The sequence below is a fragment of the Mastacembelus armatus genome, chromosome 11, assembly GCF_900324485.2.
Source record: "Mastacembelus armatus chromosome 11, fMasArm1.2, whole genome shotgun sequence".
Lineage (NCBI taxonomy): Eukaryota > Metazoa > Chordata > Actinopteri > Synbranchiformes > Mastacembelidae > Mastacembelus > Mastacembelus armatus.
The window spans coordinates 11,397,926-11,421,197 of NC_046643.1; the positions used below are offsets into that span (position 1 = coordinate 11,397,926).

General features: G+C 39.0%; 2 protein-coding genes across 3 annotated transcripts; both read left to right on the forward strand.

Moving 5' to 3' along the window:
• The first annotated feature begins 359 nt into the window (after positions 1-359).
• On the forward strand, positions 360-9,568 carry LOC113126775 (regulation of nuclear pre-mRNA domain-containing protein 1A). The gene is made up of 7 exons (XM_026300906.1): positions 360-746; positions 3,801-3,930; positions 4,306-4,412; positions 4,838-4,932; positions 5,754-5,880; positions 6,619-6,794; positions 8,499-9,568. The coding sequence occupies exons 1-7, from the start codon at positions 596-598 to the stop codon at positions 8,589-8,591; spliced, it is 879 nt and encodes a 292-aa protein (XP_026156691.1). The 5' UTR covers positions 360-595; the 3' UTR covers positions 8,592-9,568.
• A 226-nt stretch (positions 9,569-9,794) lies between these two features.
• Positions 9,795-23,071, forward strand: LOC113126065 (uncharacterized). 2 transcript variants are annotated; one of them, XM_026299848.1, is made up of 13 exons: positions 9,795-10,122; positions 10,358-10,426; positions 12,673-12,697; positions 18,634-18,720; positions 18,800-18,939; positions 19,044-19,163; positions 19,287-19,332; positions 20,295-21,213; positions 21,355-21,409; positions 21,614-21,679; positions 21,783-21,884; positions 21,989-22,244; positions 22,643-23,071. In XM_026299848.1, the coding sequence occupies exons 1-13, from the start codon at positions 10,069-10,071 to the stop codon at positions 22,897-22,899; spliced, it is 2,196 nt and encodes a 731-aa protein (XP_026155633.1). In that variant the 5' UTR covers positions 9,795-10,068; the 3' UTR covers positions 22,900-23,071. The 2 variants fall into 2 exon arrangements, with proteins under 2 accessions (XP_026155633.1, XP_026155634.1); XM_026299849.1 differs by lacking the exon at positions 12,673-12,697 and having other exon boundaries at positions 10,056-10,122.
• Positions 23,072-23,272: the final 201 nt, after the last annotated feature.

Sequence of the window (23,272 nt, forward strand, 5' to 3'; positions counted from 1 at the left end):
GAGCACGAGTGATTTCTTTATGCATTATAAGATAAATTAAGGGGAACAAGGATGTTGATTATGAACATTAAAGTGTAAAATAGAGGACTGTAATAAAAGAGTTAAAGTGAGCTGTAGAAAAGCTTTGAGCTTCGGAGTATATGTCTGTAAAATCTCAAATTGAGCAAAGACTATTGTCCTCAAAGGGGACTTGACCCGATTGCAATGCAAAGCAATAAGTCTATAACAAACAAACACTATTATTTCATTTAATTTTTGCAGAGACAACGTGTCTTCAATTACGCTCAAACATGTAGACGGATAAACACTAATGTGATTTCCATGTGACGTGAACGCAACATAGCTGTAGTGCGGAAGCACTTCCTGCAGGCTCCTGTAGTTCTTAAGCAAAGCCAGCGACCCTTTAACACTACGGAGGCAGCGGCGGTAGCCACATAGCATAACCAGTGTTTACTGCAGGGAAGGTGGCGCATACCTTTTAAATTGCATGGCTAAAAGCGTGACGGTGACTGGGTGACCTGTAGTAGATAACACATCTGGGAGAAACCTTAGAGCTGCCTCTCCCAGCGTCACGAACTGCCCCGGTCTCGCCGAGATGTCAGCTTTCTCTGAGGCGGCTTTAGAAAAGAAACTATCCGAGCTCAGCAACTCCCAGCAAAGTGTGCAGACGTTATCGTTGTGGCTCATTCATCACAGAAAACACTCGAAGACTATTGTCAATGTTTGGTTCAACGAACTGAAAAAAGGTAAGTTTGACTTGAGCTAACTTAGCTTGATCCCTGTGATAATAAAGACCGCTACCATGTTTTACAAGTCACGAACAAGTTAGGTGGAGCTAGCATTCAGCTGCAGGAGCTGGCTAGCTCTGGCTAAAGCCTTCCTGTAAATTTTATACTTTTTTTTTTTTTTTTTTTTTAGCAAACATTAACGTTATTAGACTGTGTTAGCACCGTGGGCTAACTGCTAAGGCTAAGCAGCTTTGTATTGACCGCAGTTTAAGAGGCTCTGACTCATGAGCATTATTTGTAGCCTTAGCATGTAACCACGCTGTCTGTCCAATGCTAGTTTGTTTTTGTTAGCCGTGTTAAGACTAACTAACTCACTCCGCTGTTGATGCTGTGACTTTATACATTTGTGCATTATGTTAGCCTTGCAAACGAGGAGCAGTCGCATCATGTAAATCTGCTCAAGTCGACCTCCTCATTGCAGGATACCCGTCATGCTGATTCACTTAGAGCTGCACAAATTCGAAGTTTAACATCTGAGTTACTGGTTTTGTGTAATGTGAGAGGTGTAATGTTGTGGGGTAGTGTTGAATCAGCAGTGAATTATCAGCTGCTCTTTGTTTTGAATTCCTTTTTAGCTTCTTTCAACTCATTGTTTTGTTTTTGTCTTTGCCCCCTAATACCAATGTCATCAGCCTCGATTTCAGCAGCAACAAGCAGCTGTTTTCAATGAAAAAGCTGAGACAAACCCACAAAATGATACTAGTCCATCACCAAGTGGAAGTTAGTAATTAGCATCTAGCAGCTTAAAAAGTGACTTATTGATCACAGGAGATAGTGGAAACCTAAATAGAGCAGAATCACTACTCCAAATTACTACAAGTGTAGCTTCACATCAGTGGGATGAGAAAAAAGTTAAGACACGCAGGTTAAAAGATATGCTATAACAGTACATTAACATGTTTAGAGTTTATTCTTATGCCCTCTGAGTGTCGAAGAAATCGGTTAATGCAGCTTAAACATACAAATGTTGAAAGTACAAATAGGCCAGAGGAAATGCTCATTAAACCACAAGAGGAAGAGCAGTTCTCAGGCACTCACTGCTGCTACTGGAAACTACATTGCAGTCATAGGGGCATAGGAACAGGTCCATTTATATATTAATGAATACTGAATGCCATATTTAAGTGGGTCACAGGAAGCGTGACCATCCTGAGCTAGTACAATCTGTAACTCAAACTCAAATGTTAGCAGTTGGCCTGTGTTACTCATACTAGTTAAATATTCTAGCGCAGGCTGTTAGTTGCTGCTGGGATTTCTACTGGAATGTAAGAAAACTGTATTTGGGCCAAGTGTTTCTCAATCGTTTTGCTCCTATTTTCTTCCAGACTCCAGAACAAGTATACTTAAGTTAAAATTTGTTTCTTGCCCCAGAGGCTTCACATTTTCCTCTGTAACTAATAGACTGCAAGATGTGGTAACATCAGTCGGCGTAGTACTTAAAAGCACAGCCTGAATAGTATTGAATTGGACTGTGGTAAACTAAGAACTACAATTTTCTTTTCTAATAAATGTTATTGAGTTATAAACATATTACGACCTCTGTGTCACACTATTTAAAAGTCTGCGGAAAGAATACATAATGTCTTTAACTGCTGTGTAACTAAAATTTATGGCCTATGGCTTTATAACATTATTTTTGTGTTAAGGTGCTTTTCAAACTGTGTCAAATAAAATTTACAGATCCCTTAACATGCCATTGATTTCTGTAAATAAAAGGTTTAATCTTAATAAAATTTAAATGCTGGTTTAAGATTTTTCAGTAGATTCAGTGACACCAGAAATACACAATTGTGCTCTGAAGTTTTTTGGAATTGGTTTAAAAAAGTACATTGTATAGATGTTACACACTGCTCTAGTTGTAGCTAATACTGGCACATTTGTCCTTAGGGTGCCAGTCAACAACCTAATGATATCTCATGTGGATATTGTATTTTAGGAGCTTGTCTGAACAGAGACTGAACAGAGCAGTGTTAATAGCAATGGGGATAGCATGGCACATTTCTCTGGAGGTTTATGCTTAGCTAAGTGTTGATTGTGACCTGTCAAAAACAGGACATATAAGAAGGCATATATGATCATATGATGTGACTGCCATGTAGTACGTGTGTCTGAATCATATCTAACTGGAAAAGACATACAGTAGCTGTGTGATTTTAGAGAGAAGGAAGTAAAAATTACTTGTGAAACAACATCTTAACCCTTGGGACCTATACAGTGTACAACAACACTGACTACACCCACGGTCAGTATCACTAAAATGTCCAGTAGTTCAAAATAATTTTATGTTTAGTTGATGTGTGATGGATTTGGTCTTATGTATAATTAAAACAAACAGGTTAGGTTACACTAAAAATACAGGCCCCAATCCACAACTTCAGGGCAACAAAGGTGATTTCATCTGTGATATTCAATTACGATTAACTACATGAAGAGGGTTATAATGAAACGGTGAACTCCACTGCTTTTTCACTTTAGGCCTGGGTTGTGTCAAATGCAAAACGATTTTGCCTAACAATGAATTGCCTATTCAAATTAGAAACCACAGCATGACACATTATAAAGATGGGAGAGAGTACAAGAACATCAGCTGGCAACTGAACATAAGGTGACAAACAGCTGAAGTGGTGGTTAGGAGGTGTAAGAAGAGCCATACTACTAATAGGAAAAGATACAAAAAAAAAAAAAAGTATTATTTACTGTTCATCCGGTCTTGCACAGACGAGTAAGACTTTCAATTCAATTCTATGTATGTGCTCTACATGTGGCAGAATTGACAGACAATTTACAGATGGTACTATTAATGTAAGTTTGTACATTAACACTGAACTTTGACACCCAGTCTCCACCATGGCACTGATCTCAAGCACAAAGATCCAGTCCATAGTTAAAACACATGTTTTGTACAGTAAAACATTTCACTCTGTTGGGCAGCCTAACGTTCAGTCCTGCCTGTCATCCTGTATGTCATGTAATGCCTCACCATAATGTTTGTGTACGTTTGAATTCATGCAGCTCAGGTGTCACGCAAGCTGACCTTTCTTTACCTGGCCAATGATGTCATTCAGAACAGCAAGAGGAAAGGCCCAGAATTCACCCAGGACTTTGCGCCTGTCATCATTGATGCATTTAAACATGTTTACAGGTTAGATTAAATGTTACCACATTACGAAAATGTGTTGTTGTGTTGCCTTTTAGTACTGAGGTTTATTTTTACTGTTTACTGGCTCTTGCTGAACTCAGTATTTATTGCATATATTGAATTGTGATAGTTTTTTTATATTTGACAATAACAATTCAAGACATTAAGTCGCATTTCTCCAACTGAAAATGATTTAACCACGAAGTCCGTTGTGACTAACTTCACTAACATACCTAATGGTTTCTAAATAGGAACTTTCCAAACCTTAAAACAACTTAATATGTATATTATTGAAAGGTCCACTCAGAAAATTCATCACACAGTTTTTGTATGCATTGTGTCACATAAGTTGAGTTCCTGGTCTCTATTGTTGTCCAGAGAGGGTGAGGAGGGCTGTAAGAAACAGCTGGGTCGGGTTTTATCCATCTGGCAGGAGAGAGCTGTGTACGAGAACAACCTGCTGGATCAGCTCTCACAAGTTCTATGTAAGTTTGCACAACACTAACCTGTTCAAGTACAGGCTCATAATTACACTGCTTTTCCGCAGGTTGAAACCTCATCAACATAGTCCTTTGTCTTTCGTTGTGTGTTTTGGATTTTAAAGCAGCACATAGCTCTAAGTAATACAGTTACTAGACGGGATCATCAATAATTCTTCATAACTTTTAAATTTCTCTTTGGGGATTAATATATTTTATCTATTTATCTTGGTCTGCCTGTTGCTTGTTAGCTAAACTGGCTAATCAGGTTTGTGGAAATACAGAGACTGTAAAATTATAAAACTGCAGTGAATTTTATTGCATCCAATATGCACAATTTAGTTTGAGCCAGAACACAGTAGTTCTGTACAACGTGCAGTTTTTTGTTTGTTTTTTTTTTTGAAGTTCTGCTCTTTTATTGTAAATTCTAGATGGAGAGAAGAAGGCTAAGAAGAGGTCATATGAGGAGATCCAACCAGATGATAGAGACTTTGCCTCCCAAAGCTCCCCAACTGAGCCCCCACAGGTACTGTCCTAATCAAGCACTGTAGTCCTAACACATACTTTTAACCACAAACATGTCATCTAATATGACTATTTTCAGGTGACACAGTATTGCTTCTCAATATCACCATACGGTAAGTCGCGCCTGAATATGAATTGCTTTTAGCAATAACAGCCTTGTTGAACAAAAAAAAACATATATAACTCCCTTCAGTGTATAAGTCGCATTTCTAATTATACTAATTATAGAATAAAATAGCCTAGGAAGAACGTAGGCTACAACAAGCAGAAGTGTGTTACGAAATTCTTTCATCCGTGTCAAGTAACGTTAAACAATTGCGCCAACATCGGGGTGGAGGAAGTGGCGTGTCCTCCTCCTCTCTGGGGTTGTCTGATTGCTGACACTCACTCCAAACATTATTTCAGCTGCAGACTTTATGACCTGCATTTGTAGTCTGCAGTATAGCTCTTTCTTTTGGGCAGCATTTATTACACTAGGAGTTGAAGTTTAGCGAGAACATAAACGTTATTACTTTTTTATTGGTGTAATGTTTTCTTCAATTGAGTCAAGAGTGCCAAGAGTCACAGTCACCGCTAGTGACTACTTGACAAAATGACTGTAAATATACACATATAAGTTCCTTTGCCATATTAATCGCACTACAAGCCAGAGGAGTAAAAAAAAAGTGTGACTTTTAGTCCCGAAAATATGGTAATGCCTTGTTTTCCTGCTGCCTCCAAGGTTGCTCATATTTGACACATACTTAGCTGTTTCTTTACCATATCCTGTTGTTCTGCCTCTCTCATGTCCTTCAACTGCCTCTTGCCCTCCCTGTTTCTCAGACAGCAGAGTTAATCCGAGCTCTGCAGGAGCTGGAGAATGCGGCCTCTGGCGACTCAGTGCTGCGTCAGCGCATCTCCTCGCTCCCTGCTGAGGTGCAGGACACGTCGCTGCTTCACAGAATCACAGGTAGGAGGCAGGACACAGTGCACTATTGTGTACAGTTTGTATATACACGTCCATTCACAAGACATTGCCACATGCTTTTTCATTAGTAGTAATTATCTTCATGGGATGCAGTTGCTGTTAACATAAAAGACGACGGTGCATATTGATCTAACAAACACCTGCCCTGCCTCAGTTCCATTTGAATGATTTGTTTTCCAGAAATTTTAACAGCATGGTATAGTTGAAAGTAAGTTTTTATTTGCTCCCATTCTTGCACTTTGGCACAAAACCTCATCTGTTCTTCACTTATTGCTAAGCTCAACACTGCAGGACAAACTAATTAAACAAATGCAGAGACACAAGACAAATAAATGAAAAGAACACCTCCTACCTAATCATACATACATACATGTATAATTCTTAAACATACATGTATGGACATCAGTGTTGACTGTTAACTACACAATATGGGTGAATTCCTTAGATATCAAATAGTGCATCACTAAACAATATATTTTTTTAAAACTGATCTTTGATTGGAAAACTAAATCCTCTAAGGAAAACACATTTAAAATCTTAGAACCATTTTTTCTGTACGTTGAAAGTCTGCAAAAGCCCTTTCCTTCGACCCACCAGAGAAACACTACAAACTGCTGTGCCCTGAAACTGGACACTGAAACTAGAAAAACAAATAAAATATGGATAGTGGTTATATTTAAGCATGTTCCCCTGCACTCCTGTCTGATTTCTGTGATTCAGATAAAGAATCAGGAGAGCGGCTTTCCCGGCTGGTGGAGGAGGCCTGCATGCTGCTAGCAGACTACAGTGGCCGTTTGGCAGCAGAGATTGACGATAGGAGGCAGCTCACGCGCACACTAACAGTCTTCCTGCAAAGCCAGAAGGACGGCTTGGCCCAGAACGAGCAGAAACTTGAAGTGCGTAAACCTCTTTTTATTTCGATTTATCTGTGTACGTCTTGTCTACCTCACCTTTGTGCCATTATTATTCATCCATAGTGTTCATCTGTCTCTGTAGTTGTATGCTAACCCTTGTCCGCATTTTGAAGTAACATTTCTTTTCATGGATTTCAGCATGTTACATGCATCTACAGACTGTTTTAATATTTGAACCAGATACAGATTTCATTTAGTGTTAGGGCATTACAAATGAAAGTTTCCTAATTAGATTCACATTCAACATTAAGTAAGGTTTTCCTTAGCCTAGTCCTCTAAGCATGTACTTCCTACAAAGTAAGTAGCACCCAACATACTCAGATTTAATTTTTAAGTGCCTCATTTTGTTTTTTTTAAAAGAACTTCACTACAGATTTTGTTGTTTTCTTATAGCTTTACTTTTTTTGTGGTGACAATAACTGTCCAGCCTTTATTCACAGGATACCAAGAAGATAAAAGTATTTCATATTTGTATTTTCAATCAGTCAATTCTTTTGTAATAAAAACCTGACAATAAAAAAATTTAATTGATTTTGTGAGTGCTTTTATTTTGCCCTAACACTTACAGCTCCTAGTGGTGTATACACTGTTCAAATTTCAAAGATGGTCAGTGACTGCTATTGATGTCTTGCAGGGTTGACAAAGTAAATACTAGCTGCACAATAACTGAGATCAGTTCAGTAGATGTAGATGTGCTCAAATGGAGGAAAACTATTACAGGTCAAACCAAAACTAAGAAAAGTGACAGGTTTTTAGGATCTCTGGTAGACCACAGGATCGCTGCTACTGTTTAAAACAGTCATTGATGAGAATTTTTTTTTTTTTTACCACTTTTGAAGATGTGTTATTAAAAGACATTGTAATTTTTCATTTGGAAGTTTGTGATTCATACAAAACTTTGAAGCCTCCCATGGCCTCAGAAGAGTTATTTATACACATGTACATATATCAGCTGTTTGATAATCATATACAAACACACATAGTAATAAATGCAGGAACTTCAAACAGGTGAAACATTTGAGTGGTACTTCATGTATACTATATCTTTAATGAGTAAGAATTACATGAAACCATTTGGTCATTCCTTCTTTGACTCTTTTAGGCCTCATCTCTGTGTATTTACTTTAGTATATTCATAACATGTAACTGTTTTACTGACCTTTCATTTGTTTCATAAAAGTACCTGGACCTGAGGTGACTGGTGATTTGGTGTTTTGTAAGTCTCATTATCCATTCAGTGGTTTTTCAGGTCAGAGTTGAACATGTTACAAGCTCAAAGAACATTTTTTGTTTGATATGGTTTTATTTTCTGAATAGGCTAATTATAATGGACAGCACAACATTTGGTGGAAGTGTTTGTCTTAAAATCCGAACTTGTGTTTTTTAACCTATTTTAGACCTAATACATTTTAACCCAGCGTAACATCACATCCTGCCAAATACAATACGGTACAAAGTTACCACATTGATGCCAAAGTCTTAGTTCCAATCTTATTTGTTTTTATTTATTCTTTGATTCAGACTTCCTAAGTACATGTCAGTCCCTTACTTGGAGTTCTGTGTGTGCCACATTAGGAACTATGTTCCCAAAATATTGCTGTTGAAAAATGAATCCCAATGCCAGTCATTCAAACTTTAGGATATTCAAACTCTGATCAACATTTTCTGTTGTGGATTTTTTTTCAGGAATACAAACGCAAACTGGCAAGAGTCACCCAGGTCCGGAAGGAGCTGCGTTCGCGTCTAAACGGTCTTCCAGGAGGGATCTACAACTCTTAAAACTGACTGAACCACGTTACCTGACCCTTCTCACCACGTTACCTGACCCTCCTGCTACTGAAACATGTCAACCTGTCTCTTAGATATTTGACCAGTGACATTGCCATAGTCCTCTGTTCTTGACTTTGGAAAGTGTGTGTGTCCTTGTATGGCAACCTGTGGTTCTCATTTGCTTATTAACAGATTATTTATCCACATAGCTTTTATTAACAGAAATGTCTTCTTTTTCTTTCTGTGAGCTGATCTCTCTGTGCTTTATTATCAGTACACTGTACATTAGTTACCAGTCACAGGCCTTTCATGCTTTGGCCCCTGCCCATCTAACTTTTACAGCTTTAAAGTGGTATCGATGATGCTGGTGTGATATTTTTGTATTTATAGTGACTTAAGATAATGCACCAGAGTATATCCCTTTAGTGTGATCACTCAGTTTTCTTTAGTTTAGATTGCTGTCATTACTTTCTTTTATTCTTTTTGTTGTAAATGCATCTGTCTAGCTCTTTGTTAAGCTGGAATTGTTTTTATGCAGTGTGGTAATGGTCACTGAAAATAATGTTAATAAGCCATGTTCCTAAACGCAAACATTTAATTATAATTTACATAAAGCCCAAGTGTGACAGGGGTATAAAAAAAAACCATCAGTCAGTGTACATATTCAAAATTGCATGTAAATATGATGTTATACACACTTTGAGTTTTAATCCATGTCAACATGGCTTGTGAAATGGCCATTCAAACAAATCGCTGAGGTATCCCTCTACAGTATCTTTCATAGCCTACATGGTACTGAAATAATGAATGAGTCTGTTCTCATGTTTACTGTCTGCTTCATAGTTTTATCCACAAGTCTACTGAATGCTGTGCAGATGCCTCACACAGCCTGGAAAGTGCCCCACTGTCCAAAGTAAAAAAAATGTCATGTTTTTGTAAATGTGAAGGAAATTCTTCTTAGAACCAAATAAACAGATCATGTACTGCTCTGTTGTACATGCCATTCACTTTGATAGCAATAATGAGTTTGGCCAGCAGGGGGCGCAAACACGTCCAGCAGCATGTTCGTTGTTTTGAGTGGGGTCCGTTCGTTTTTTATACCGTGATATATGTTTTTTTTTTTTTTTTTTTTTACTACCATGGCATTGTATTAATAGCGCCCCGCTCGTATGGGCTTTGGTGGTAACGCGCACAAACACACCGGAAGTGGCACTTCAGTTCAGCTCGACTGCCGAAATTAGCAGGAGGTCTTACGATACATAGCTTTATTATAAACCACGAATACACTAGTAAAATAACACATTGCGACGTACTAACGATAGCTACGTTTATAAATGTTTTGCAATTGTACATTTCGCCAATAACGTGCTAATTAGCCCGAGTACGTTCGCTAGATGATGTTAGCCAATGCTTTTCTAAGCTAGCTAACTGGCTAAACTGCTTGGAAAGAAGGAAATATTAAGCAGTTTTCGTAAAACATTCAACAATGGACAGTTTCGAAACGCCGTACGACGATGAAGCTGAATTTATTGAATGCACGGTGAGCTGATAACTTTATGTTACACTTAATGAAAGCGCAATGTTTGAAGAAAGACGTGTCGCACAACATTAACATTTTAGTGAGGTCTGCTCAGATAAGGTGTCAAGGTAGTAAACAGAACAGCAGAGCTTGAATAAAAATCCCTTCCTAATAAAAGTTCTAATCAACATTTTCTGTTTGAGAGGTCTTGCAGAGATATAGCAATGACTGACTGAAGTTTTCCTTTGTACTCTAGGTCTGTGACAAATCCATAAGAGGTGAAACCTTGTACAAAATCCACCTGACCACGCCAGGCCATCTAAAGGTACACAGCGCCGTTTATTGTTGCAGAAAGCTACACCATCTGTGAAAGTTTTTTGAATTCTGATGTAAACACACGGTGATATACTTGTTAAGGTGAAGGTCAGTGAGCGCTGTCACTGGTGTTTTTGTTCATTTGACCTGATGATTTCCTGTTTTTTTTTATTCAGTCACAGGTCTTTCACAGGTTCAAGGTGAAATTCAATACAGGAAACGAGAAGTGACAAAAGTGATGTTTCACTATTTTTCCAAACATTTGGCAGCATCCGACTGTATTGCCTGTGCATATATCCTGTGATCTTACTTCTGCCCAGTCAGCCGTACACAATGGCATCTTATGTCAAAGCCAAATGAACAACAGGTACCAGATCAGTGGCAACAAAAGGCAACTGAAAACTGTATTTCTTTTGGGACAGGCGTGAAGCTGAAATTCTCTGCACATAGGCATTTTGTTCATATGTGCTTACGTTTTGGTTACTTGCTACCATAACTGTGAAGGTGTCATTCACTTCTTTTGCAATGACAAGAAACCAGGCAGAATGGATGCTGCCTACCGGTGCTTGTCTTTGACCATCAGGAAGACGATGTCCTGGTCATTGTGGAGGAGTTCTGTGTCTTTGAAGAGTGCACCCTTCAATATGTCTAAGGCAGACAAGATGGCAACATGTTAACACATGTAGATCAGACTGACTTGACTTGATCTACATTTTCCTCATGTTGTCTAACATCCTTATATGTGGGCAGTTGTTGTGGACACAACTGTTTTGCAAGAACGTTTCTTTTCCTTGGGAAAAACGCGCTTTGCATTAAAAAGTTGAACTTTCAGTTCATGCACATCTGACAATAGACTTGTAGAAATAAGTTTCACATGGCAGTTACAAAGCCTGCCTGGGTAAGGCCCATTTCACCTGGAAAGGTCATGAAAACTGGACTGCTTATCTGCATAAAAAGAATCATTTTCACATTAAATCTGCCATTTAACAGTTATTATAACCATATCCCAGCTTAAAGGAATAGTTCAGGAGTTTTCATTTCATATGTATACAAGACAGTCGGTATTTGTCTCTAGAACTGTTGCTTCTTTCCATAGTATCTGGAAATGTGTTCACCCAGAATGTGGCTACACTGTAAGAAATGCAGTGGAGTATAGTCCTTGTTCTGTACAGAAATGCACTTCATCATTTACCTGAGACGCATACAAGACCTTAGCAATCAAGATTAGTCAGTGTCTTTTCAAGTTACAGTCATTTATTACAGTTTTTACATGGTGATATTTTTAGTATTCCTGGGTAGGCTTGTTGTTGTTAGTTGGCGTTTGCTTCTCAAGATACTGCTTGGCTATCTGGAGTATTTTTGAGGATTTGGGAAAAACATAATTTGTAAGAACTTGCTCCGACTTTGCTTAGATTTTAGTGTGTGGCTTCTCAGAGTTGCTCTGTTGATGTTTTTCCAGACTGTTTCTGCCATAGAAGACTTGGTTCCTGTGTGTTTTGTCTAGGTTATTGTCAAAGACAACAGTGATAGGTCTTTCAACAGATTCCCCCTGAGAGATCCTAAAACGATTTGTGGCCAGTAGTGGTCAAGATGAATATAAAGACACCATTGGTAAAGGTACATGTACAGAATGTGGAGCTCATTTCTCAGATGGCAGCTATTGTGGTTGTACATTGAGGGAAAAAATCTGAAGAGGACAGCTGTGCCATCACCATTAAGATTTAACAGCTAGTTGATGAGAGGGTAAGTGGAAATAAGAGTCACTTTGAGTCACATGTGAACTTTGAATGCATTTTTGCACAGAACAAGGACCTAATGCCATGGCCCTAATTTTTTGCAGTGTTATCATGATCCAGATAAAAACATTCAGAGACATCGTGGAAAGTGGGAACAGTTTTAGCAACCGAGCGTGTTTGTTATGCATATATATATATGACCCTGAGGTTTGATGCTTGAAACCCCTGCACTATTCCTTTAATCTATTCAGGTCTGTTTGGAAAAAATTGACATAAAGGTGGGCTTGTTTTTTTCTCCTTCGTTATTTTATTTCTTTATTTACTCGCTATGAAAAAATAATTTGCTTAATGAAGACAGGTTCCTAGGAGCTTTGGTTTTGGTTAACAATTACTTGCTAAAAATATGTGTCTCTATGATATAACCCTTTCTCTGTTTGTAGCAGTGAGCGCTAACTGGTGTCCTGTTTACCCAGCATTGATTGACTTAATTGATTTATTGCTCTCCTTTCATTCCTGGCAGAAAGAGGATGTCATTATTTCTGCAGGTAAGTAGACTTCGTCTTCAGCCTTGTCATTTTGTTCTATTCTGGCCTTGAGTATATGTGCTGTCTGTTCTGCAGGTAATTCAATAGTTACACATCAAGGTAACTGGGGTCACTCTAATTTGTTGCCTGGTTTTTATGAATCGCATTTTTTGTTTAGTTCCACCGATGGTTGTTATCTTCTTAGAATGATTAAGAACTCCAAACAAATCAAAGGATATGTCGCCGTTTGGACCGTATCGAACTGTGTTGAAAATATGTTGCAACGCTTTAAAGTCATGTTTAAAAACATGACACAAAAGAACATGATATACAAAAGTATATCACACGGCCAACATTATATGGACATACTAATTTCCCACGCAGGCAAGGAATGACTAACTGGATTTCAGAATTATATGTGTAGATCTACTCAATGCTGGAGTGGGCTTAGACCATCAGGGTGTTAGATTGCTGACTCCTGACATGGCCTAAAAGTCTGTTTGTTAGTTCTCCTGGATCACGGATCATTCACTACTTCTCCGTTCACGCAGCTGTATCACAAGTGATCAGACCGGCTGTTTATTTCCAGGACCTCTTCACCAACAATCACCAAAAATGATGAAAATTTGGAGATCTGGAGAAAAATCCACACAGCTGGTTGTAAACCAAGAGCTTGGGTGTCCATTTTCGAACATTTGAGTTGTCTTGTTAAGGAACCAGGAAGAGGAGTCTCAATTGAAAAGAACACTTACAAATAAAAAAATGAATGAATAATTAAGACTGAGCCACAGAGGATTGGTTGATCGAAGAGTTTTGGGAACTGTACACTGAAAAATACACCGGCTAACAGTATTTTATTTCTTGGCGCTGGTGTGTCTGTTTGGTTCTGGGTAATACTGGGAGTTTGTATTGGTGCAAACTCCTTAGTGGGGTTTGTTGATAAGAACTGAAATGAACCTTCAGTTAGTCTGACTGGCACTAAATCCAGTAACTGCCTAGATAAAAACTGGCAAGGGGGATTGAGGACTTTAACAAATTGTGAGCATACTCAAGTGAAATCATCTGCTATGGCTTTGTCCGCAAGCTGCAGTCTCATCCTCTACACCTAAAATCCTTTAAGAAGATTGGACTTGGTGGATCTTGTCATCTGCTCGACAGTTCCAACTTTTCCCCTCCAACAACCAAGAAATCACCCTATGGGTAGTGACACCCAGTCAACAGGAGAACTTTGTCAATGATCTAGTCAATGGAATGAAATTGACAAAGCAGTTCTTTCATTTATGACCATGGATATGTCTGAAGGGGAAACTCATGCACTTCCACTTCTTAGGCCTTTGGCAGTTATGCAACAATCCAACAAGGAGATGTTCTCCATGTTACAAGAATTGCAGACAGAACAATCCTCTAAAAATCAGAAAATGTGCAATGGCGCTGGATAGTTAATGCTTACTTTTGATTTTTATTTGAATGATCTAATATTGATTCTTAAAATCCCAAAATCGATCTTTGCATTTGCACTTTTCCTTAGTAAACATGTTTATATTAAATGTCTACCACAGCTGTAGATTGAAAATGGACTCTGCCCACTGGTTTGTGATGTCAGTTTCCCTTGGTGGATAGATATTATATTTGGGTAAACAAGGCTAAGGAAGCTGGGGGAAGTGTAGGAAGTCTACTTGAAAGAGACCATTGTTAGTGATGCAAGGTTTTTTTATTTGTTTTTGCTCAACTGTTTTACACGGGCCTAAAAATATTAGATATTTTAGCCTTTTGCATTTGCCAAGGAAGTAAATCCTTAGTCCACAGTATTATAATTAAGAAATGTGTTCACAGTTTAATCTATGATTAAATTATTAGTACCTAAGTTTCTGAGAAGAATCTGATACAAAATCAATATTTATGTGGTCTAAATGAATTGTCATAGATCAAATGAAAATTGAATGATTCCCAACTTGACTTGATGAATCAAAATCGGTAGATCAGTGCCAATATCTAGACTTGATGTGAAACATCCTTTGTGCCCTTCATGGACATTCTGAAGCAAGTACATCAATGCAGACAATAAAGTGGAAACTTCATCACACTGGGATGTCTAGGGACATCAGAAATGCAATGTCCCAAGGGATGGCCACTATCAGTCTGCAGGAAGAACTGTCAACATTTAATTAACTACACAGGGTAGTGGGGGAGGTCGGTACGATAAAGGAACAAATGCTCCAGAACCCATAACCCACTTTACGGCAGCGCAAACCACCACCTCGACACGCCCCTCTCTCTTTCCCTAATTACAGGACAGTGAATGACTTAGGCTCAGCTGCACTTGCATTCTACATTTCAGCCTGGTTGTTGTCCAGAACATCTCCCATCTCTGATGAGATATGTGGGGTAGCAGGTTTCAGTTCAAGTTCAGAATTCTGCCAGTGGTGGTGTTTTCATCCTAGAGTCCTTGGACTGTACTTCCTGAGCCTCACTGAACTGCATATGGATGTTGGATGGAACTGGTATAGGTTGAGGAGCAACAATAGGGAAATGTATTCATCAAAAAGGACACTAATGTGATGCAGGTGAGCATGGATGTATGCACATCTGAAGGGGGTCAATACCACAAAATACACACATTTTCATTGCACAAGATGTATCCATAAAACTAAAATTGAGTCTGAAGGTGATGATAAAAGTAATGGAGGAAATGCTCGCCCCTGCCATTATTGAGCACTGATCTTCTGGAAATACTGGACTTGTGGGATGAGTCTTCTGTATTCTCATTCATTGACCTCAAGAGTGGACAATGGCATTGTCTGATGGAAAAGGCAGTAAAGCCAAAACAGTTTCACCTGTCCTTTTCATCTCTGCCAATTTAAAGTCATGCTCATTGGACACAAAAATGCACCAGCAACCATTCAGAGGCTAATGGAGATGACCCAGGGAGAGCTGAAAAACATCTGTTTTTTCTATCTTGACGACATCATCGACTATTCTCCAGCTTTGGAGTAGCACTTCTGTGACCTCCATGCTGTCTTCCAAAAACTCAGAGAGGCATTGCTAAAGATCCAGAACATCCAGCCGTCAATAATGTCAAGTTTCCCCATGATCAGATTCCTCTTGAGCATGTGCAATGTCCTTGCAGTAGGGAATCTGCCTTTTTCCAGGACACCTCATTTTAAATCTTGGATAATCTTTACTGAATCTCATCTTCTGATCCTCTCTGGGGTAGTAGCTGGATGAACATCCCCTCGTATCCCTTTTCAAGCTCAGGTCGAAAATTGTAGATAAAGCCTGATGTGGTCTTTTTTTTCCTCCACCCACTTCCTGCTGCATCGTCCAGTGCCTCTTGCTGTATTGCTGCTGGAGCTGCTGCAGCATTAACTGTGAGTGGTGCTGGCTTGCCAGCTTGCTCATAATCAGAAGGTTAACTCACCGTTGAAGATGAAATTGGAAGATCTTCATTCTTGCGGCAAGCGTTAGTATCCATCATGGGTTGCAGTGCTATAGTTTGTGGTTTGGACTGCTCTGACTCTCCCCAGCTCTGGAGGGTCTGGAGACCATGGAGGGCATGGAGTTTCCATGTGACAAAATCTGGGAAGTAGGGAGAGGGGGGGACTCTCCTTTCAACAACCAATGAAATTGGGATCAAGTCAGCACTGAAAGAGGACTAAGAATTTGAGATAAAGTTGATGTTTGATATTTATGTATAAAAAAATAGCAAACAAATACGATTTCAAGCCATGAATTTACTTAACTGTTAATTGCAAGAATATGATGAATATTAATGGTATCTTGGAAAAGTCCCTTTTGTCCCATGTTGCACATTTTCAGTAATGAAAATGACAATGAGAATTTACAGGTTTTCCAAGCCAATTCATGTGCCATAGCAAAGTCAAAAGGGAAGACTTTGGGTTTTTTCTCTAAGGGTGGGGGGGCTGTAGCTAACACAGCCTTCTAAATATGTACACTCCAGGTCACATGACATATGTCACACAGGCAAGTGTATCATGGACCAAGGAATATCTAATATAGAGCATCAGAATGATATGGCATAGAGTCGACTCTTAACTGTCAAAGATGATGGCCTAAAAGTTCACTATTTGTTAGTTCACCTGGATCATTCGTCACTTCTTCCTCTGTCATTAGACAGTCATTCTGGCAGTAATTGCTAGGAACCTGCTGCCATTTCAACCACTGAACAGGAGGCACCTCAGGTTCTGGAGGAAGATTTTATTGTGGCTCTGTTTCAACTTTTACTTCTAGCTTGTTTTTTTTATGGAACCAGGAAAAGGAATTTTGAGTGAAAGATCACTCTTGTAAAATACAAAGATAATTGAAACTGAGCAATGAACTTTGAGGAGGGGCTGGTCCAAGCAAGGAGAATCTTGATGCATCTGAGCTCTGAAGGAATTAAACAGCATTGGGATGAATGGGAATACTGACTATGAACCTGGACTTGTCATCCAACTTCATCACCCAACCTCACTAATTCAACCTGTGGTTAAAATGGAGAAATCCCTACTGCAAACTCTTGGGCTGAGCCTTCCCGGGAGAGTGGAGGTTTGCAAAAGCCCTGATTGTAGGGAATTATGCAGTACAATTACAAGTTTTGTCTCTTAGTTAAAGATGAACCCTCCGCTCGGGATGACAAGGGATATTTTTCAATTTCCTTAACTTCATCTGTATTTTCCTTACTTGCATATTAGCCCCACCCACCAAAGATGCAAGGAAATGCAAAGAGAGAGGAATGAGGTAACAAGATGTCCTTTCCTCCAATTCATCATTTGAAGCATCTCTGATTTTCGGCTAAATGAGATGGGAGGCGGGCTTTTGGCTCATAAAAGACTTGGGAAGGATGGTCCCTTGTGTCCTTTCTCATGTCTTTTCCAGACAACCTCCTCCTGGTCCAGCTCCTCAGAGCAGAAGGAGGACCAGAGCGACTTCCTTCAAGTGAGGAATGAAGGAATGCACCCAGCCTTTCCCCTTTACCATTGGTCGAACATTTATTGGTCAGCCACCTTGGTTGGATCCAGCCTCCGATACGGTGCAAGCTGGGCTGGGATGAAGCTGCTTCACTCTCTAGGGTGGTTTTATCGGTTTGGGCTCTGTGTCACAACTGTTTTTCTACCTTATTGGAAGCAATCTTCTTCTATGAACTCTGTGGGTGTCATTTAAGTTGCTACTTATTGTCACACAGACCCACCCATACCTACGTGGCTGCCCCAGAGCCTACCGTAGCAACATGCAGAAGTTCATCTTTCTATATAAGCGCATCAACCAAGCTTTCCCATGACACCAGTGCACATTTGCTAACATGCAGCCTGTAAAAGCAGGTTCCAGTGTTACCTGACAAGGAATCAAGTGCATACTCAAATACAGGAAAGTGAACTTGTGCTTATTTAATCTGAGCAAGCACCCTTGGCATGCTCCTACTTTTTCTGGCTATTTTTGGGTTTTGTTTTTTTTTTTTTTTTGGGTATCATCACGGAACATGAAAAACATTTTTACCTGAAGACTTTTGACAGCAGCATCAAAGATGCAAGAGATTGCATCCCTTACACTTCTTGGCCTGTCACATTTGTGGGATGTAAGATCATTCTCTAAGAAGGCTTGAGAGACACGATTGTTACATATTGAGGCTGTCGATTTTGAAAAACTCAACTCAGTTCTCAATCATTCTCGTGAAATGATACCGCTGTCTTTGCCAGCTCACGGCGGTCTGGAGAAAGTTAAACATAAAAGAAGGTACAGTGGCTTTAGCTATATCTGAAGCAAATACAATGACATGAAAGATGAACATTGCAAAGTTTGTACTGTGCTTTGAGGTGAGTCAATCCTATAAATATGATGTACACTAAGTAAAATTTTCTGCATTTAAATCACAAACTGTATAAATAATTCTTGGTGATCTTTAAAGTGTCTTTGTGTTGTAGTGTTTTCTTTTACCAACTACCGGTGTTTGGGTTTCTTAGGACTTGGGGTCAGACGACGCATTGTGCCGGAATTTAAAGACATTTTACAATACCTGGATTACCTGAAGCTTGATGAGCCCATCATTGGTGAATAAAGTGATTTTGAACAATTTTTTTTTTTCTGTCAATTTGATACCCATTTAATTTTTTCTGCTTTTATTCTTAGGTTTGAGTTACTTGGATGAATTGCCATGTAATGACCCACAGTCAGGCCTCAGATACTTATGTAGGTTATGTCATCAGACTGCAAACCTGCCAGAAATGGTCCGTCATGTGATTGGACGTAAACACCGGCAGAAATATGTGGTAAAGCATTGTGAATATTCTTGGGAAACTTTACTGGAACTTTTTTATGTGTGCTTTTTTTAAAAACAAAAAGTGAGAACGCCTTACCTTTTGTGTTTATGTAGGAATTGAAACGGCCGGACTTGGTTACCTGGGATAAACAATCTATAATAACCCAAGGAGGAAAGATCATACGAGCCAGAGCAGAAATAATAGAGAGACAAGATGGGCGAGGAAGTCCACTGGTGGGACATACATGATTTCAGCAACAAGACATGTTCAACATTATGAGATAAGACATACTTTTAAAAATTGCACCAAAGCAATTGCGACTAATATACATTCTTGTTTACTTTTTTGTGTTTTAGCCAGTGGCGAGAAGAGGGATTGAAGGGAAGTTAAACATCTCAAGAGGTATACTTGCATTGTGAATGAATAGATGTTAAATAATATATTGCTGAGGTTAAACACAATATTTCCTGTTTTCATTTTTATTTATTTATTTTGTAAAATTTGAGAGGTTCAAGCTAAGTGTTATCACAAGCCTCTGTGAGCATCAGTAAATGCATAGAAAAATCAGGGTCAGAGTTTCAGTAAAAAATTTACTGGATGCATTTGCAGAGTGGGTTGGTAAACATTTCTCATCATGTGAAGAGAAGATGTTTCAATTAAAATCCATGTTACAGGGTTTTTTTTTAAATAATTGTAGCCTGATATTTTTAAGGCTAAGGTTGACAGTGTTATGTCATTTTGTTTACGATAAACATATAAAATTACATATATTTTTACAAGAACTTTAATTTTAATTTCAAATAGATTTTTGATGTTATGTTGCACTTTATGTAGTGAGGAGAAAAAAAAGGAAAAACTCATTAGTGCTCTCTGGTGGACATAAATGGAGACACAGTTGTAACCTGTATTTAAATCTCGTTACTAATTGGCTAACATATACACCAGTGTAATGGCAATAAGCTATTATTGACTCATATGAATTTGAACCATGAACAAACCTGTAATAATATACTTCCACAAAGCAATAATATACTACCACAAAGTGTCAGACTTGCTGTTTGAGTTCTCCAAACATTGTTGTCACGTGCATGTAATAGTTTTCAGGGAATATACTATGATATATCAAAGTTGACCAGTTAAAAGGCAACTCATACAAGCAATATTGTACCTAATATTTTTCTCAGCAATGAAGTGACCACTGCTATGAATCAAAAGATGGACATAATTTTGAGTTTACAAAGTACTTTATGTAACATATGCTTGAGGGCCACGCAGCTGCAAAGGAACTCTTTTTAGGAAATATGCAAATGAATCAGTACTCAGTTCTTTTTTGCCTAAACCATACATGTCCTTTGGTCCCATAGTTCCCCCAAGGCAGAGGCATCACAGGGACCGACATATCACACAGAGTTTGACCCAACGAGACACGCCATCACACCTAAAAGAATTCGAGGATTATCAGGATGAGTACTCTCACCGAGTGAGGTATGACCCAGGTTACTCAAATAACCCCGCATTCCATCCAGAAGAACCTTACACAAACAGAGACAGACAGATGTATCAACGGAAGGATAACCTCAATCGAGACCACATGGAAGAAGACGTGCACAGGGCAGATTACAGGGAAAGTGGCATGTACAGGAGAGACTATAACAACCCTGATTATCATAGGGATTATGAAGAGGAATATGTTGAAGATTCACAAAGAAGGGCGATACTTGAGCCAGGTGGTGATCCCAGATATGATTCTAGAGAAGAGATGTCCCATGGTGACTCTCAGCATGCAGAATATTACACAGAAGAGGCTCCTCCTTACAGAAGACCCTACACAGAAAATGAGCAGCTGGAGGAGTTCTACTCTGAGGAAGATAGGCGTGGGCGAGTTCGTTCTGGTGAGTATCAGTCGTCACAGCTGATGTACCCTGAGGATGAACACCAGTGGGAATGTGGTAGACATGACGGCATGATCAGAGCAGGTAGACAGGGGTCAAATGAACCAGAGGTTAAGAGGTCACATGACCAGTTGTTTACCATGATTAGAGATTATCGGCATGTAATGAGAGAATCACATCAAGAGGAAGGGGTTCCCAATACTGGGCCAGGCAGAACAGGACCCCCGAGCTCCCAGAGACGAGTGGAAGTTACCAGGACCATGTCTGACATCCCAGAGCCATTCAGGCGCTTCCTTAAAGGGGCCAGTAGTGATGAAGGACAAGGAAAAAGAAAAAGGAAGAGTCGCTTCTCTGATGCCACTGCAGAGGAGGTGGAAATGACAAAGGAGATGTGAGTGACAATGCTGCTGGTCATAAAGATTGCTGTCTTTGCAACGAACTGGCTGAGATTTAGAAATGTGAATACTTTATGTTGTTTGAATGCTTTGTGTTTCCACCTTTATTTTTTTTTATTTTTGATTTCTGCTTTTAGGTTCAGTGATGAATATGGACCACCAAATCCAAAGTTTGTCGGTCATCCTAGACCAGTAAGTGTATCACTGAGGCCTGAAATTCATGGAACACAACATTCTGGCCTCTACACAGAGTCACTGGTAGTGAATTGTCAAATCAGGCTCTCTGTTGCACTTAACTAGTAACCTGTCAATATGTTTCACACTATTCCACAATATACAGTCACTGTATTAAGAAAAACTGATGTACTGTTGTTAAACTTGCTGCATTTTTTTTAGGGCCCACATCATATTGACATCTATCAAAGAGGAATCTCTGGGTCAGAGGGTGTCTTTGATATGCTGGTAAGATTGTGAATTAGACATTTTAGGGTTGTTACGCTGCCATTCAGAGAAGGGGAGATGTTAACTTTGTCTTTTTTTCCCCATGTCACTTTTTCTTTTCTAGAAAAACATTGAAATTGAGAATGCAGAAGAGGCTGACTTCCTGAAGAACAAACTTTGCAGTCTTCTGAAAGAATTCAAGTCCAAAAAATCTGAGAAAACTGCAGTATGTGTTACTCTACATACTCTTTGTAATTGAATATGTAGTTTAATTCTGTGCTGCAAAGCAGGACAAATTTATTAAAGAAGCATGTGTTTCTGTTGTTGTAGCAAAATAGCCAAGGTCGAGCAGCCATCAACAGCAACTACGGCAGTTTGAAACAAGACCAGCAGCTGTCTCCACGTCAGCAGTACGAGAGAATCCCCCATGAAGATTTAAACCTTAGACGACCAGACATCTACTTTAAAGACAATCACAGAGGAAGAGGCTGGAAGCCGCATGAGTATATACCTGATGAGCCACTCCGAGAATATCCCCATTCTGGACGCAGTGAGCCCAGACACTCAAACAGAAGCCATTTTGAAGGTAAGTTGTATAATGTGTAATAGTGCACTTCATGTCAATGATTTTTTTCTGCATTTCATAATAGGAGACTTCAAAAATACCACAATAGGCTGTGAATCCCTGTCAATCGTCAAATTTGAGAAAATATTCTTCCTTTGAAGTATTCTAATGATATTGTGTAAGAACTAATTTGAAAATTGTCTAATAATTTTGTCATTTCCTGCAATTTGTAATCTAGAGGCACAGTGAGTACTGTTTTAAGTTCATCTTGTGATTCTCTGATGTGATAAATGAATCTTATGGTGAGCAGCAAGCTACAAATTGTGGTTCTCTCTGTCAAAAATGATTCTGCGTTTTCCAGTTCGTTCCTTCAACTTCATTGAGTTATTTAAGGCCTTTTCCTGGTGTTTGATTTTTAGAGCTTTTTGGATGGCCTGAGATGTCTCGTACACCACATGCTTCATATCCAAATGAGCCAGAACATTATCCTGAAAGGTTTCAAGAACCCATGCACCCTCAGGACTACCAACCTGCTGCTGAGGAGTACTTTGACTCCCGTTCTTCTGCATCTTCCCTACACATGGAACGAGAATCTAGGATACACAGGGACCCTCGGTACTCCAAGAACCTGGACAAAATCACCTCCACCCTCCTAGAACTTGTGGCTAGGAAATGATTGTCAGATTTTCATAAAAGCTCTGTAAACTAAATATATATATATATATATATATATACACCATGATTTGGTGTTATGTTTTCTTAAAACGTGTCTCATTTGGTTTGCTTTACACATTTGTGAAGAAATATTTTTTAAGTAAGTGTAAACATTAAAACCTTTGTTTCCTCCAGCTTTCTTCTTTAAATTTATTACAGTTCATCACTAGCAAGAACATTTAGACAGATGAATGTGGGTTGTTTATTGCAGACATTTGTGAAATATTTATTTCAGTTAAATGGAAACAAAGCATATTGGTCCTTAGGTTGTTGTATCAGCACTGTGGTGTTATGATCAGTAGCAGTGACTTTTTTAACACAGTTTTTGGTAATAT

What these genes read in the sequence shown, in the direction of transcription:
- LOC113126775 (XM_026300906.1), top strand. Translation starts at nt 596, where the DNA reads ATGTCAGCTTTCTCTGAGGCGGCTTTAGAAAAGAAACTATCCGAGCTC. An exon ending in TCAGCTCTCACAAGTTCTAT is followed by an intron (nt 4,413 to 4,837) that starts GTAAGTTTGCAC and finishes TGTAAATTCTAG; the next exon opens with ATGGAGAGAAGAAGGCTAAG. An exon ending in CCCCAACTGAGCCCCCACAG is followed by an intron (nt 4,933 to 5,753) that starts GTACTGTCCTAA and finishes CCTGTTTCTCAG; the next exon opens with ACAGCAGAGTTAATCCGAGC.
- LOC113126065 (XM_026299848.1), top strand. Translation starts at nt 10,069, where the DNA reads ATGGACAGTTTCGAAACGCCGTACGACGATGAAGCTGAATTTATTGAA. An exon ending in CTGAATTTATTGAATGCACG is followed by an intron (nt 10,123 to 10,357) that starts GTGAGCTGATAA and finishes TTTGTACTCTAG; the next exon opens with GTCTGTGACAAATCCATAAG. An exon ending in GGATGTCATTATTTCTGCAG is followed by an intron (nt 12,698 to 18,633) that starts GTAAGTAGACTT and finishes TGGGTTTCTTAG; the next exon opens with GACTTGGGGTCAGACGACGC.